The sequence below is a fragment of the Lactuca virosa genome, chromosome 8, assembly GCF_052849685.1.
Source record: "Lactuca virosa cultivar CGN04683 chromosome 8, Lactuca_virosa_CGN04683_v6, whole genome shotgun sequence".
Taxonomy (NCBI): Eukaryota; Viridiplantae; Streptophyta; class Magnoliopsida; order Asterales; family Asteraceae; genus Lactuca; species Lactuca virosa.
Genome location: NC_136433.1, coordinates 276,009,164 through 276,023,891, shown reverse-complemented (window position 1 = coordinate 276,023,891; position 14,728 = coordinate 276,009,164). Strand labels below are relative to the sequence as shown.

General features: G+C 37.8%; 1 protein-coding gene across 1 annotated transcript; it reads left to right on the top strand.

Moving 5' to 3' along the window:
• The first annotated feature begins 13,473 nt into the window (after positions 1–13,473).
• On the top strand, positions 13,474–14,377 carry LOC145131975 (E3 ubiquitin-protein ligase RMA1H1-like). The gene has a single exon (XM_079066618.1). It carries the CDS (start codon positions 13,636–13,638, stop codon positions 14,356–14,358), a length of 723 nt encoding a protein of 240 aa, XP_078922744.1. The 5' UTR covers positions 13,474–13,635; the 3' UTR covers positions 14,359–14,377.
• The last annotated feature ends 351 nt before the right edge of the window (positions 14,378–14,728 follow it).

Below are 14,728 nucleotides of genomic sequence, written 5' to 3'. Positions count from 1 at the left end.
TCCAAAAGTTCAAAGAATACATCTGTGATTGTAAAGGGTCAACCCAGGAAAGTAATGACCTGGGTCCCCAAATCTAAATGATCCCGCTCATTTTGCAGGGACAGTTGCGGAGGAATGTCGTCAGACCTTGGTATGTCGACAGCGGCTGCTCCCGGCATATGACAGGAGACATCTCCAAACCGAACAACATTCAAACTTTTAATGGGGGATTTGTTTCCTTTGCGGGCGGAGAAGGCGGAAAAATCACTCAGAGAGGAACTGTGACAAATGGAGTGTTGAGTTTTGAGAACGTCAACTATGCTCCCGAGTTAAAGCACAACTTGTTGAGTGTCTCTCAAATTTGCGACAAGGGTTATTCAACGCATTTTACTGATAAAGAGTGTCTAATCTTAAAGCCAGGCATTGTCATCCCGGATGAGTGGATTCTTGTTAAATCAAAGCGGGATGGAAATGCATACATCATCGACATGAATAGCAACATTCCTGAGCAAGTCACCTGCCTCTTTTCAAAAGTCTCAGAACAAAATGCTATGTTGTGGCACCGACGACTCGGTCATGCGAACGCTAAGAATCTGAATTGTCTTGCTAAAAATGAAATGATGTGTGGCCTGCCTATCAGAGACTTCATAACATTTGAAAAGTGTGTGTCATGTGCCCAAGGAAAGCATCATAGAAAACCACACCTGCCAAAAGAGGTTAACTCAATCACTCAGGTGCTCCAATTATTGCACATGGATTTATTTGGTCCGGTCAAAGTCCAAAGCATCAATAGAAATTCATACTGTCTAGTTGTGATCGATGACTTCTCGCGTTTTACATAGGTTTTCTTCTTATCGAGCAAAGCTGGGGTATCTGATCTGATCAAGAAGTTCATCGTAATGATAGAGAATCAAACCAATAACTGGGTGAAGGCGCTTCGAACTGATAATGCAACAGAATTCAAGAATGCGGTTCTTGATCACTTCTGCGCAGAAAAGGGAATTGTGCGTCAATACAGTTCAGTTCGCACGCCTCAGCAAAACGGTGTTGCTGAACGGAGGAATCGAACGCTGCAAGACGTTGCAAGGACGATGCTGTGTGACTCAAAGTTACCAGTTTTCTTTTGGCCTGAGGCGATTAACACTGCTTGGTATGTTCAGAATCGTATTTTGATCAACAAAGCCCAAATGAAAACTTCGTACGAAATTCTATACGGTCACAAGCCATCTGTCAACCATTTTCGCGTATTTGGCTGCCCTTATACCCTTCTTCACCTGGAGTCGAACGCGAAGTTTAATGCCAAAGCTGATGACTGCTATTTTGTGGGGTATGCTGCCCGCACTGCGTACAGGGTCTACAACAAATGAACAAAGCAGATTGTAGAATCCTTCGATGTGCGCTGGCTGGAGGAGAATGAAACAGATGCTAGAGTGGGTCCTGATTGGCTGTTTGATTACACATCTTTGTTCAAATCGTTCAATATGTGCTCAGATAGTTTATCTGGTTCTACTTCTGGTTCGAAGACTGTACCTGACGATAGGACGAAGAAGTTGTTTACAGACCGCCGATACTGTCTTCTGCAATTCCTACAGTGGATTCATCTGTTCCAATTCCTTGTCCAGAATCTCCAAGTCATCAACACGCTCCAAATGCGGATGCCACTCCTCTTACTCCTGATGAAAGAGAGTTCATGTCCCTAGATGCTTCCGCTGTTACTCAAACTTTTATGGAACTTCTCTTTCCTGAGCAAATTGCAAATGAGTTTGTGGCAGATCCTAATAATGCAAATGAGTTTGTGGCAAATTGCAAATGAGTTTGTGGAAGATCCTACTCAATGACATCAGCCATGAGATACCTTCACGCATTCAACACGATCATCCGATCGATAATGTCATTGGCCACTTGGGTGATGGTGTTCGAACAAGAAGCCAGAGTGAAGATGTTAATACATGTCTCTATTCTTGTTTTATCTCTCAAATAAAGCCAAATAACGTTGAAATGGCTTTAGGTTAGTTCCTTGGTGACCAGCTATTGTCTTGGCAGTGCAAGACAATAGCACACCGTCTCAACCTCAAGAGCAAAAGAGGAATATGTTGCTACCTCTGCTTGTTGCTCTCAAGTTATATGGATCCAACATCAGCTGTTGGATTACGGTTTGAATTACTTAGAAACCCCTATATTTTGTGATAATGAGGCTGCGATTCAGATTGCTAAAAATCCAGTCCAGCATTCAAAAACCAAGCACATTGACATCAAAATTCATTTCATCAGATATTGTTATGAGCGTTCGCTCATTCGGCTGGAACAGGTTCCCACGGCTAATAATGTGGCGGATCTGTTCACAAAGTCGTTTAACAAAGCTCGATTCGATGTTCTTGTGAGCATTTTGAAAATGCAACGTTTTGAGGACTAATTTTTTTGTTTTAGGTTAGTTTACATTTGCGCATTTTAATTTCATTCTCACTCATGCACAAATTTAGGGGGAGAAATAAACAAAAATTCAAAAATTCAAAATCCAAAAACATTAGAAAATCAGAAAATTAAAAAATATATATTAAAAAATTTGTTGCTAATAGTTTTTGTTTGTAGGTGATGTATTGGGAAGTGATATAATCATATGATAATAGACAATCTGAATCTGTGTAAGGTGCCAAAGTCGAATTGTCTGAGCTCTGTGTTCGATGAGCCGGTAGGCACGGAAATTTTTAAAATGGACTTGACTAGGATCAGATGAACTTAAGGAATCTAAAGACCTGACAATTCTTGAACTAGATAGTTCCATTTGGCCTGACAATACGACGCTTGGGTAGGTTAAGCAAAGAGATATACATGAGAATCTGTGGATACATTAAATGATCTGTATCTAGAACTGTGGATTAACTTTTCCTCAATGTGCGGATTTTGTCCTTAATTCTGGTATTGACGGGGCAACTGGGGAATTCCGATAAATTAGGTCTGTAGAAAATTATTTTCTTTCTCTCTATCTGTTAGTCATATGTTGCTTCCTCTGCTGATTGGAACAGATCCGACCTGGAATGCAACATATGCAACTCTATCTCTCTACATCTTCCTCTATGCTATTCTTCCTACCTGTTAGCCATATGATGTCTCCTTTGCGTGATTAACAATCCGACCTGGTACACAGCATATGCAACCTTCTTCTTCTAAATCCCTCTAAACTCTAGTTAGTCATATGTTTCACTCTCTGCGTGATTGGAAGAGATCCGACCTGAGTGTACAACATATGCATTCTAAATCTGACTTCTTCCTTAATAATTGTCTGCTCATCTGATGTAAAGAGTATTCTGGAAGACCTTGATTACTGTGGTATATCAGGAAGCGGGAAACACGTTCTAATACAATTAAAATTGAACATTTCATAGGTTGTCTGTAGATCTCGCTGCTCAAGTTAGGTGGACAACAATACCTTTGGTCGTCGTCAGCTGAATGGTCTTTTAGGAATATTATCTAAGTTCATAAGATCTAATGACTTGTCACTTATAGTACGTACAAAAATTTATCAAAATCTTTCGTGTTTAAGTGGACCACAATACCGGCGATCGACCAGACGTGGACATGAAGACAGAAGTATGAGGTGAAATTAGTTTAAATTCTTGTTAAATTTTAATTTCATTTTAATTTTAATTTTAATTTTTATTTTTATTTTTAATCTTATTTTATTTTAATTTAATTTTTTTCTTTATAAAAATTCTGATAATTTTTTAGAAAAATTACTGTTATCTTTATTTTTTTTATTTTTTATTCTATTTTTTGTCCTCAAAATGTTTTATTTTTGTAAAGTTTTCGGGTATTGGACTTCATTTTTGTGGATTGCAGCCCATTGTCTTTTGGACCAAGTATATAAAGAAGAACATCAGCCGAAAACTATTTTCTTCCTCATTTTATTATTCTCGACCGCAAACTCCTAAATTCTCTCTCTCTCAAAAAAAATTCATGAAATTTTGTGAAATTGATCCGTTAACTTCAAAGGTATACTGATTCCGATCAAGGATATGCTCTTTTCGCATCAAATCGACGGGTTTTAAGGGCTTAATCGAAGAAAAATCAAATTGTCGGCATTTACGGCCAGGCTGTTTACGGCCGTGAACTCCCTTTAGTCAATAAAAAAATTGATTTTTCTTCGTATGTTTCACTTAAAAGCCAAATTGATCTGCAAACATGAGTAAAACATCAATTTTAAATGTTTAAATATATTTTTTTTCTCACTTGGCTTGTTTTAGTGCAGATTGAAATGGCAGAACTCAAATTTTCTGACAGTCACAACCTGGCTATCCTCTTGGCTGATCCTCCGGCTGCTCACGGAGAATTCAAATCAATGATGTATGGACTACGAGAATGTTGTCTGTCTACAGCTCTGACTGTTAATCCAGATATCTATCAAGGCTTGATCAAGGAATTCTGGAGATCAACAAATGTGAAGAAAGGAAGTGATGGATTTGTTTCTGTTGAAGCTACAGTCAAAAATTGCAAAATCATCATTACTAAACAGTTCATCTGGGATATTCTCAAAATTGACGATCAATCAACCTTCCCCTCTGAGATCGAGATCACTCAAGTTGAAGAATTTCTTATCAAAATGGGATATGGGTGTTTTCCTTCCGACCATGAAGAAGTTCTGCCACCGTTCTGGAGATTCTTAGCCCATGCTTCATGAGTTGCATTTCTGGAAGAAAGTCTAGCGCATATGAGATTTCTCTAAGAAACACTGGCGCCATCATCTCTCTAGCTGCGGGATTGAACTACAATTTCTCCAAGTTTATTTTCGATGAACTGATTGCAAACATCCAAGGAAAAACTAGGGACAAGTTCTTGTTGTACCCTAGGTTCATTCAAGTGTTCATTAATGAGCAATTTCCTGAAATGGCTAAGGCTGGAGAAATCCTCGACATGAAGTCTCTTGGGCCAAACACCGTCGGGTTAATGAAGCAAAACCGAAAGGGAAAAATTACTTTTCAAGGAAAGTTTCCCTTAGTGAAGTTTTGCTTGTTTGCCGATTCATGTGAGGCATCTGAGTCTCATGTATCAGCAGACCGCGAGACCTCTGAAGATGATATTTTTTCTAAAGATGATGTTATTCCGGTTTCCGTTCACGAAGATGTTGAAGCTACACCTGTTGCGTTGGTAGCTGAAGAACATGACTTGCACTCTATACATGTTGAGGGTGATTACATTGAGGGAATGACAGAGGATGCGACAGAGAACGAAGGAAATGATGCTGATTCTTTTGATGATTTGGATCTTATAGGTTTTGACAAGGATGATATTTCCTTGAACCTTGGAGGCAATGCTAATTTCTTGTCCAACGAGCAACTTGACACGTTCTTTGACACTATGGGTGATGTTGCTCATCCAACAACGGAGATATGGGATTCAGAAGACGTTCCCGAAACTACGCCTCTTCCTCCAAATCAAATGGCTGAAACTTCAACTCCTATGGAGACATCTTCAGAGATTCCTCCCTTTGAGAATGTTACTCCTACTATTGAGCCAACAGTGAGTGAACCGTTGACAACTCAGACCACCTCTCCTACATTGAAGAGGAGAAGACTTGATCCAAGACCGGGAGTATTTGTTCCACAACTATCTCAAGGCCTTTCGACCCAACCAATAACTACTTCTTTTGCTGCCTTATCTGTTCCAGTCCACGAAGGACCAAGCTCCATTCATGAAGTTGGTGGTTCTTCAGCTCCTTCGGGATCATCTCCTCTTAGGCCTTATCATGATGTTACCTCTAAGAGGCTTGCTCTACATCTGGCCCAAGAACAAAGCTCAGTGCCTTCCTCCCGAGCTAAAGGAATTTTTATTGAGGAAGGCCACTCAGGAGAGGATGATCCTACCATTCTTGAACTTCAAAATGAGATTAGCGTGCTCAACCAGAAGAATATTGAGCTTGATATCCGTGTGGCTGATCTTGAAGCTGAAAAGGCCCAACTTAAAATTCATGTTGCAAATCTTGAAGTGGATAAAACTCTGAAATCTCAGCAAATTTCTGATCTGCAAACCCATCTGGGATCCTTAACTGCAAGTTACTTTGATTTAAAGAAAAAACTGGCAGCGGAATTTGGCAACAAGTTCAAGTCATCTGTTCAACATCTCAATGTTGGCCAGTCATCTCAAGATCCTCCTGCTGACCCGCCAACTCAAAGAAGAACTCGGATCGTTGATCGCTTTGAAAAGGAACCTGTTCAAGCACCCAACGTTGTTGAACTCAAACGTGCAAAATTAGCAGCATCCAATAAGAAAAAGCAACTACTATTCAAGAAGACCTCAGATCAAAACGCTCCTGGAGATCAACCACAAATCACCGTCACTGATCTTGAAATGAGAAAATTTGGGCACAGGTACGGTTATAGAACATGAATTGTCTTATGGGGTTTTCATGAGAGGCTGAACATGTGGATAGTGAAACGCAAAAGCAACAACGTGGAGTATTACAAAGACTTCCATGATTTCAATTCATGGACAAGGGTTGATCTTTCTGAATTATCAAATGCTCCATTTGAAAATCCATCAAATGATCCAAAGGCAACTCATTTCAAGCTATTCTTGGAGGACCAAGTAAATAAGGGATTTCCTAGTATGAAGACTGCTAAGTCTTTCATTAAAAGGTTCCTTAAAGTACTGGATCCCAAGAGAAATGAGCCCTTGTAGACTGTCATGTAGCCGCCAACCAATCAAGTTAGACAAATTCCAGTGTTGCAGACCTTTAGTGACGGATCTCTTGCAAACATGCTCTACTGGGTCTATGATGAAACCACTGTGACTGCTATCATTAAGTTCCAAGATGGTTGCTTTCGCCTGTTCGACAAAAAGGACCTACTTCAATTTGGAAAGTGGGACATTCATCATTTGGCTCTACATTAGATCAAGGTGGCTGAAGAAATTTTCGAGTCTGCTGCTAAAGAGTACACATCAATGGTTGCTGAGATTATTGAAAAAGAGATGTGGCAAGGGGCAATGGGAGGGTCCGACGTGCTTATAATTGAAAGAGACTGAGTCACAGCTAGCCCCAAACCAAGGGGGAGATCGAAGGGTCTATATTATGGTTTGGGTCTAAAAAATATGTATAGATCTATACGGGGCTGACGGATATGGTTTGGGTATAAACCATATCCGTCAGCCCCGTATAGATCTATACATATTTTTTTAGCTCTCGCAAGATTAACGATTATAGGTTCGAGGTTACCCAAATTTATTTAGGCTAGAGGATGAATAATAACAACTCACTAACACGTGTTTATTTAATCTTAAGTATGCTTATCATTTTATCTTTTCCTTATTTAATCTTTATTTGATACTAATTTCTTTACATAATTATTCATATATACTTAACCCTATGGATAATAATTGTCTTTTTATAGATATTCTTTGAGAAGTTATGGTACAGTTAAGTACATTGTATATCCTTATGTTTCCTTTCATAATTATCATTATATATATATATATATATATATATATATATATATATATATATATATATATATATATATATTAGACGTGTGCCCGCGCAAAGCATCGACGATAAATAGCTCTTTTGGGGAATAGTTTCTTATTAGAAAATAATTATTAGATTTTACTATTACTTATTAGGTAATAAAAAAATTTAGTAATTTTAAATAAAATATTTATAATTTGTACATTATATTCATATTGCCTCTTTATACCATTGATGTAAATTAATTAATATTTATATTTATTTTAAGAAATGTAAATTAATTTATATAAATGAATTTAATATTTTAAAATTTTTAGTTTGCTCTTAATTATATTTCTTAATAACCTTTCTAAATTCATGTCTTCAAACTTTTGGCAAGTATTAATGATTTATTTATGCATAATTGATTTGTACAAAAACTTTTGTAACTTATATCTCTTAAATTTCAAAATATGACTAATATACTTTATAATATAGTATAATATATATATATATATATATATATATATATATATATATATATATATATATATATATATATATACACACTCATAATAATAATGATTATCTGGATAACAATATATTAGGGCAGAGTAGCAGCTAAGTACAATGCATATCCTAAATTGTTGGCCAACATTACTTCTTGGTACTAAGTTATCCTAAAAAATTGGCCAGCATAACATCTCGGTATAATCTTTTCCAAGTATATCGGGTAGCATAACACTTAAGAATATTATCATTGCTTAAGACTAGGCAGAGTTTCTACCAGCATATGATCCTATCGTTTCATGTTTTCTTAAACTACTAATATATATATAAAATATATTTTGATAAAGTAGTTTGATAATCATGTATCCCGCCCACCCCCACCCCCTAAGTAAAATCTTTTAATACCGTAAAACTGGGGGCGTTAACTCACCCTCGATGCATGATACCACTGATGTAGGATTGATTCGGGCTCGGGACACTGTGCGTAAACTCACCCACATGTCACTCTTTCCATGGGCCATGTCACTCGTAATCCGATCGAATCCGGAGTCAAGTGCACTCTGCGCAATAGTGCCACCTCGCGTGCACAGAAAAGATTTTGAAAAATCTATATGTTATGCGTACCTTTACCCTCTTTATAACAATGTGATGGTCTAAAGTAGTACTACGACTTTTCTCTAGGTTGTTTTGGATAATTTTGACTTTCATCTTTTTGCCTAACGGGGGTAAAAATAAATGATTTTACAAAAATCATATCTCTCTCAAATAGATCTCGTTTTCGGCATTCTTTTTCCTAATGTTCTTATCTCGGTGAGTACTACGATTCTCCTTTTTCTAACTTTAGTCAATACTTAACCAATCTCTATGTACTGCTTCGATGTCGTAATAATTATTAACATGGTTGATTTTACTTTTACAAAAATCATAACTCCTCCAATCGAAATCCGATTTTAACAAATTTTATATCCTTGAGATAACGTCGACGAGAACTTTTCGAATATATTAACCGTTTTAAAATGCAATACAACTTTTGGACGCTTATTTTTTAGTCTAAACGTCGAATTATTTCTAAATGTGACAACATATTTGATTATATTTATTAATAAAATCAAACACTATAATGCTAAGCTATTACATTTATATTTCCCTACTATTTCCTAACGGTGGTTAGTGACGGAAATTTTCTTGGTTGTCACATCTGCTGATTTATTAAAGAAATTATAGGCGGAAGCAGTCAACACTGCTTACTATCTGGTGAATAGATATGCCTCAACTGCAATTAATTGTAAGACTTCTTAAGATGTGTGGTAAGGGAAACCCTTTGAGAATTCTAGTTTACGAATGTTTGGATGCCCTGGTTACACTCATGTGAATGATGGTAAACTGGAGACGAGGGTAATGAAGTGCATATTTCTAGGATATGCATCTAGAGGGAAAAGTCATCGTATGTGGTGTATAGAAGAAGGAAATACTCCAAAATTAGATATTAGCAGAGACGTGACCTTTGAATCTGCTATGTGTAACCAAAGAGGAGGTGGTATAAGTGTTATGGGGAACAATCAGGATGCTAGCCAGAAGGTGGAGTTTGAAACAGAAACCCCATATAATTTTGTGATAAATGAGGAACACCAGGGTGGCATAGATCAACATAGATGTGAGGAATCCCTTGATCATCCCAGGGAAGATGTTTTTGGTGATGATGATGCCATGAAAGACAACTTGAAAAAGCTTTCGGAGAATGAGCTTGTGATTAATGATTTAGGAGGTGAAAAAAATATAACAAGGATGGAGATTTGGAGTGATAGAAGATTAGGATGGTTATACATTTCTTACATTAACAAAATGTTGTGGTCGTTCAATCGTGATCAGTCTAAACGTGTTGGTACTTCTTTGGCGGTTCGAGTCAATCAGGGGAAAGCTCATTGGAAAGTGGCCAAGTGGATCTTGCACCACTTGAAGGGAACACTTGATGTTTTTCTGGTGTATGGTGTGAATACATGACATACAAACTTGGTTGAATTGATAGACTCAGACCATGAAAGTGATCTGGAGACAAGAAGAACATTATGGTTGGTCTCATTCAGAGTCTTCTTTTGAAGGTGGAGAAACCTATCATGTTCTATGATAGGTTATGCATTCAAAAGTATGGTTCCAAGGAGAATCCGAAATATATGGTGACAATGTCGTTTCCCAAAAGAAGTTCACACTTTACTTGGACTTGGTTGATGTTCACAGGAGGTTAGTCCCTTCAGGGCTTGATAGCAGGAAAGAGGAGGAAGTTCTTGTTTAAGTTGGACTTCATAGGATGCTCAAGTGAAGGTGGAGATTGCTAAATGTGACTTGAGCATTTAGAGCATTCTCATGGAGAATTTGAGTTCAATGGATCACTTAGAAGTCAATGGAGTACTTGAGGTTCATGGAGCATGTGACAAAGGAACAGATCGTCTGAGAAAGGAATGGGTTATCTGACAAAGGACAGATTAAGTGACAAAATAACGGATCTTCCAAAACGGGGCTTGGAGCAACTTGAAGCAATTGGAGCAACTTAGACCAACTTGGAGCAACATGGAGCAACATGTTGCACCATCTAAGTAGAAGTTGCACCATCCATAAGGATGTTCTGCCAAGTAGATAGAAGTTATGCCATTCATAGGGATGTTGCGCCAAATGGAAGCATCTTACTCCATCCATGAAGTATTTGTGCCAATAGGAAGGGTGTTGCCCCAAAAGTGAAGACCTTGCACCACATTGGAAAGATGTTGCGCCAAGTGAAGAAGTTGCACCATCCATGGGATCATGTTGCGGAAAATGGGATGGTGTTGCACCATCCATGCATAAAGATGGGTCATCTTGGTTTTTTAATGAGCCATGGTATCCTTGGTGAGGCATGGATGCTATGAAGTCCCCGACGATGCTCAGAGGTTAGTGATGCTGATGGAATACACCGTGTTGTGCCACCATGATGGATGTTGGACCAATAGTGTTCATGATGCGTCACTTATGCATCATGATTCTCCACTATGTCACAAGATGCTCCACAATGTGCGTTGTTGGTACTCATGTGTTGTATGTCGTCGATCACTGTTCCAAAAGATGTTGTATGGCGGATTGTGATTGGTTGACACCTTTCATGGGTTAATGGCCCAATGGGCTTAGCACATTAAGGTTTTAGGTCTGATTCGTCGTGTATACATAGGGATGAATGCTATGTCATTTGATGTGTCTTTTGTATCCTGGGTGAGTAGGACGAATCTGTGTTGGTTGTATTCGGATTCTTTTCTTGAGAACTCTGTGAATAAAGAATACTCTCATCCTGTCAGTGGACATAGGTCACCTCGATTTTTATTTAATATTAATATTTTTTCCTATCATTTTTTATATTATTCCTTAAGTCCCATAGGTTTGATCCTTTAGATATGGACTGATTTTCTCATTCAGCGAAGGGTATGAAATAAATCAGATTGATTAAAAATACTATGTGAAAAATCGAACCACGTAAGTACTGTGTCTTTGTGTGCTTTTACTTTCTTGTGTTATTTGTATTACTTCCTAACAAGGGTCATCAGAACTTCGCAAGTGGCGTCAGATTTGTTATGAGTCTTGACAAGTATCGTCTGATTTCCTAACTATAATAATTTGGTATGTAATATTAAACTTGAATTTGATGTTTTGAATTTGATCAGTGTTAGCTATTATTGTATCTCATTTTTTTGAAACGGTAAACGAATTAAGCGGAAGGGTACTCACAATATTTCAGCGAGCACCCCGAGTTCGAGCTCCTTGACAGGGCAAACCCAGCCCTCATAGGGATTCTAGGGAAAAATTCCTCACGCGTGGCACTACAAGAGGTAGTTTAAGGGAATTGAACTCCCAACCTCACGCCCACATGGGTATAAAATTCCCCATATTGTATCTTATTTGATATATGCTGTAAAATGTCTGGATTTGTTACAAATGCAGGATTGGTAAAGTTACGCAATCTATAAAAACTAAAAACAAACATCCAGCTATAGTAGCTATCCTGGCGACATGTCGTCACAATAGTTATTTGATAGACAACTGCAACAAAGTTGTGGCGACAACAAGTCGTCGCAATACCTATTTGATTGACCACTGAAAAACATTTGACGATATGTTGTCGCTATAGGTGACACCTATAGCGACGACATGTTTACGGTATAGGTATCATCTATAGTGACGACATGTCATCGTCATAGGTAATTAATAAAACTTTATTTTTTTCGAAAATCATTCGTGACGGAACCTGTACCGACGACATGTCGTCGGTATAGGTGATTACCGTCGACACCTATGCCGACAACTTTTTTGACCAATGCCAACATGTCTATGCCGATGACTTGTCGTTGGTATACCATATCTCGACGCCATGTCGTCGGTACAGGTTCAAAAAATGTCATCGACACAGAGTGTTAATGTTGTAGTGTACTTTGTAAATACATCCAATAAGATTGATTGGGCGATAGTCAAGGGAATGGGTCTTTTACATTAAGAACAAGTGAGATAAAAGAAGAGTGACGATTAACCACGATTAACTAACCCCGATGAAAAGAAATTATCGAAAACTCGAACGAAATCACCTTCCAACAGATTCCAAAATGTTCTTATGAATCTGAATGAGAATCCATAAGGACGGGGTTACTTTTCTGGCACACAACTATAGACTGCTTCTTTAATTCAGAAGGCTTGAATCACTCAAATAGTAAATTTACATCATTATCCGAGAGCATCTTTATACTACAACATCTCATAATCGGCCTATTAAAATTACTTTTGCCAAATTTCATCTTCAAGAAATCAAAAACTTCAGATTTTACTGATCCGTCGGGGTCAGAGGTCGAGACCCCGTTTATTGTTAATCCATTTAATCTACCTTCGGATATGTTACTTTTAATTATACCATAAAAAAGTGGTAATTCTCGTCCCCATCCACCGTCAATGTAATCCTTAAAATTTTGTTTAGTCTAATAATTTCAATTAAATTTTTTATCCATTTCATTTTGTTTAGTCTTTCCCCTTAAGGTAATGATATATAATAACTTCAATTTTGTTTATATCCTCTTTGATGGTAAGTATCTTCATGTTGCGCAAGAGCATGTTTTGCCGCAAGAGCATTACCCGGAGGACCAAACGTAACAGCTTCAGATGTGGTCTTAATTATCGGACAGAAAATCCCTCTTTGTGTTACTTGTGTAGCCAAACTATTGTAAAATCTAAATGGCACGGGACCAAAAAATTTCCTTTAACATAAAAGATTCTTTTGTTCAATAGATATAATAATATTTTTTTGTAGAACAACAAAGTTGACGTTCTAGATGTTAACTAGGGTTCTTGGACATCACAAATATTTGTTTTCTTGGAATATTTATTTTATAAAAAGGCATCAATAATTGTGGTCTGTTATATAAAACTTTGACTCCCTTTTTCAATCTCTACGAAAACATTATTGTAAGAGTTCTTGTCGGCTGTTACACCTCATTCATCTTATCATCAATCACCGCTTCGTTTCCCCTATATAAAGTAACTTCAATCAAAAGCTTTACTATTGTCAATGGCTTCCTAACCATTTGGCCATCACTTTTCTGTTTCTTATGTGAATAAAGTAGTCATCCTGTACAAGTGTCTCAACCTTCAACTCCAAGATCCATATTTAATAAGTATTTTACTCGTTTATCTGTTTCAGTTGAAGATTAATGGCTACGGACCAGTACTTCGATAATAACGAACGTGAAAACAGCTTTAACAAGGATGATAAATCATGGAAAAGCATCGATAAACCAGATAATGGAGTTTCCGGTGGGTTTGACTGTAATATCTGTCTAGAATCTGTTCAAGATCCGGTAGTGACACTCTGTGGCCACCTCTATTGTTGGCCTTGTATCTATAAATGGATTCATCATCAAAATACTTCACCAGAAAACCCAGAAAAGAAAGCCCCGCAGTGCCCCGTATGCAAAAGTAAAGTCTCTCAAAAGACTATCGTCCCGTTATACGGTCGTGGAGCTCCAACTCCAGTTAGCGAAGAAAAGAGTACTCCAAGTTTAGGAACAGTGATACCTCGCCGGCCACCCACGCCGCGTTATGGGGTTATAGACACACCTGCAGGCACACAAGTTAGCCGGCGTGGCTTTCAACAACGAGCACCACCACCTCTAGCCATGCCTGGCCGTGGCGGCATAGATATGGCCGCCAGCATTTGTCCTAGTCCGACGATCGGGATGCTCGGAGAAATGGTTTCAGGGAGGATCTTGGGGGACTTGGATACTCCTTTGTTTGCTACTCCCAATTCTTATAATCTTGCTGGGGTTAGCACTCGAAGAGCAAGAAGGCAGGCAACCGAAGCCGATAGATCCCTAAGCCGAATTTATACTTTCTTGTTTTGTTGCATAATATTGTGTCTTCTATTGTTTACATAAAAGTCATCTTTTTGTTGGAGATTCCCTAGTTTTCGTAAGTTTTTTAAGCCTCGCCTCTTTGATCTTCTTTTGCGGTAAAATTGGTGGATCATCTAGTTTCCTGGTTATATTTGTCACCAAATACGGTGGTGATTGATCCAATTTAGTAATCAAAAAACTTTGCGTTGCCACACAATTGGCTGATTATTATATGGTTGTGACGGATGCCCAAGATACATAAGATAAAATTTCGAGTACTAAATACTAATAAAAATGACATAAGATTGGAATACGAGAAGGAGAATATTCTACAATACCACAATAAATCTGAACAAATAATTAAACGTTAAAAACTTAAAACTAATCTAACGCAATTAAAAGGGAATTGATG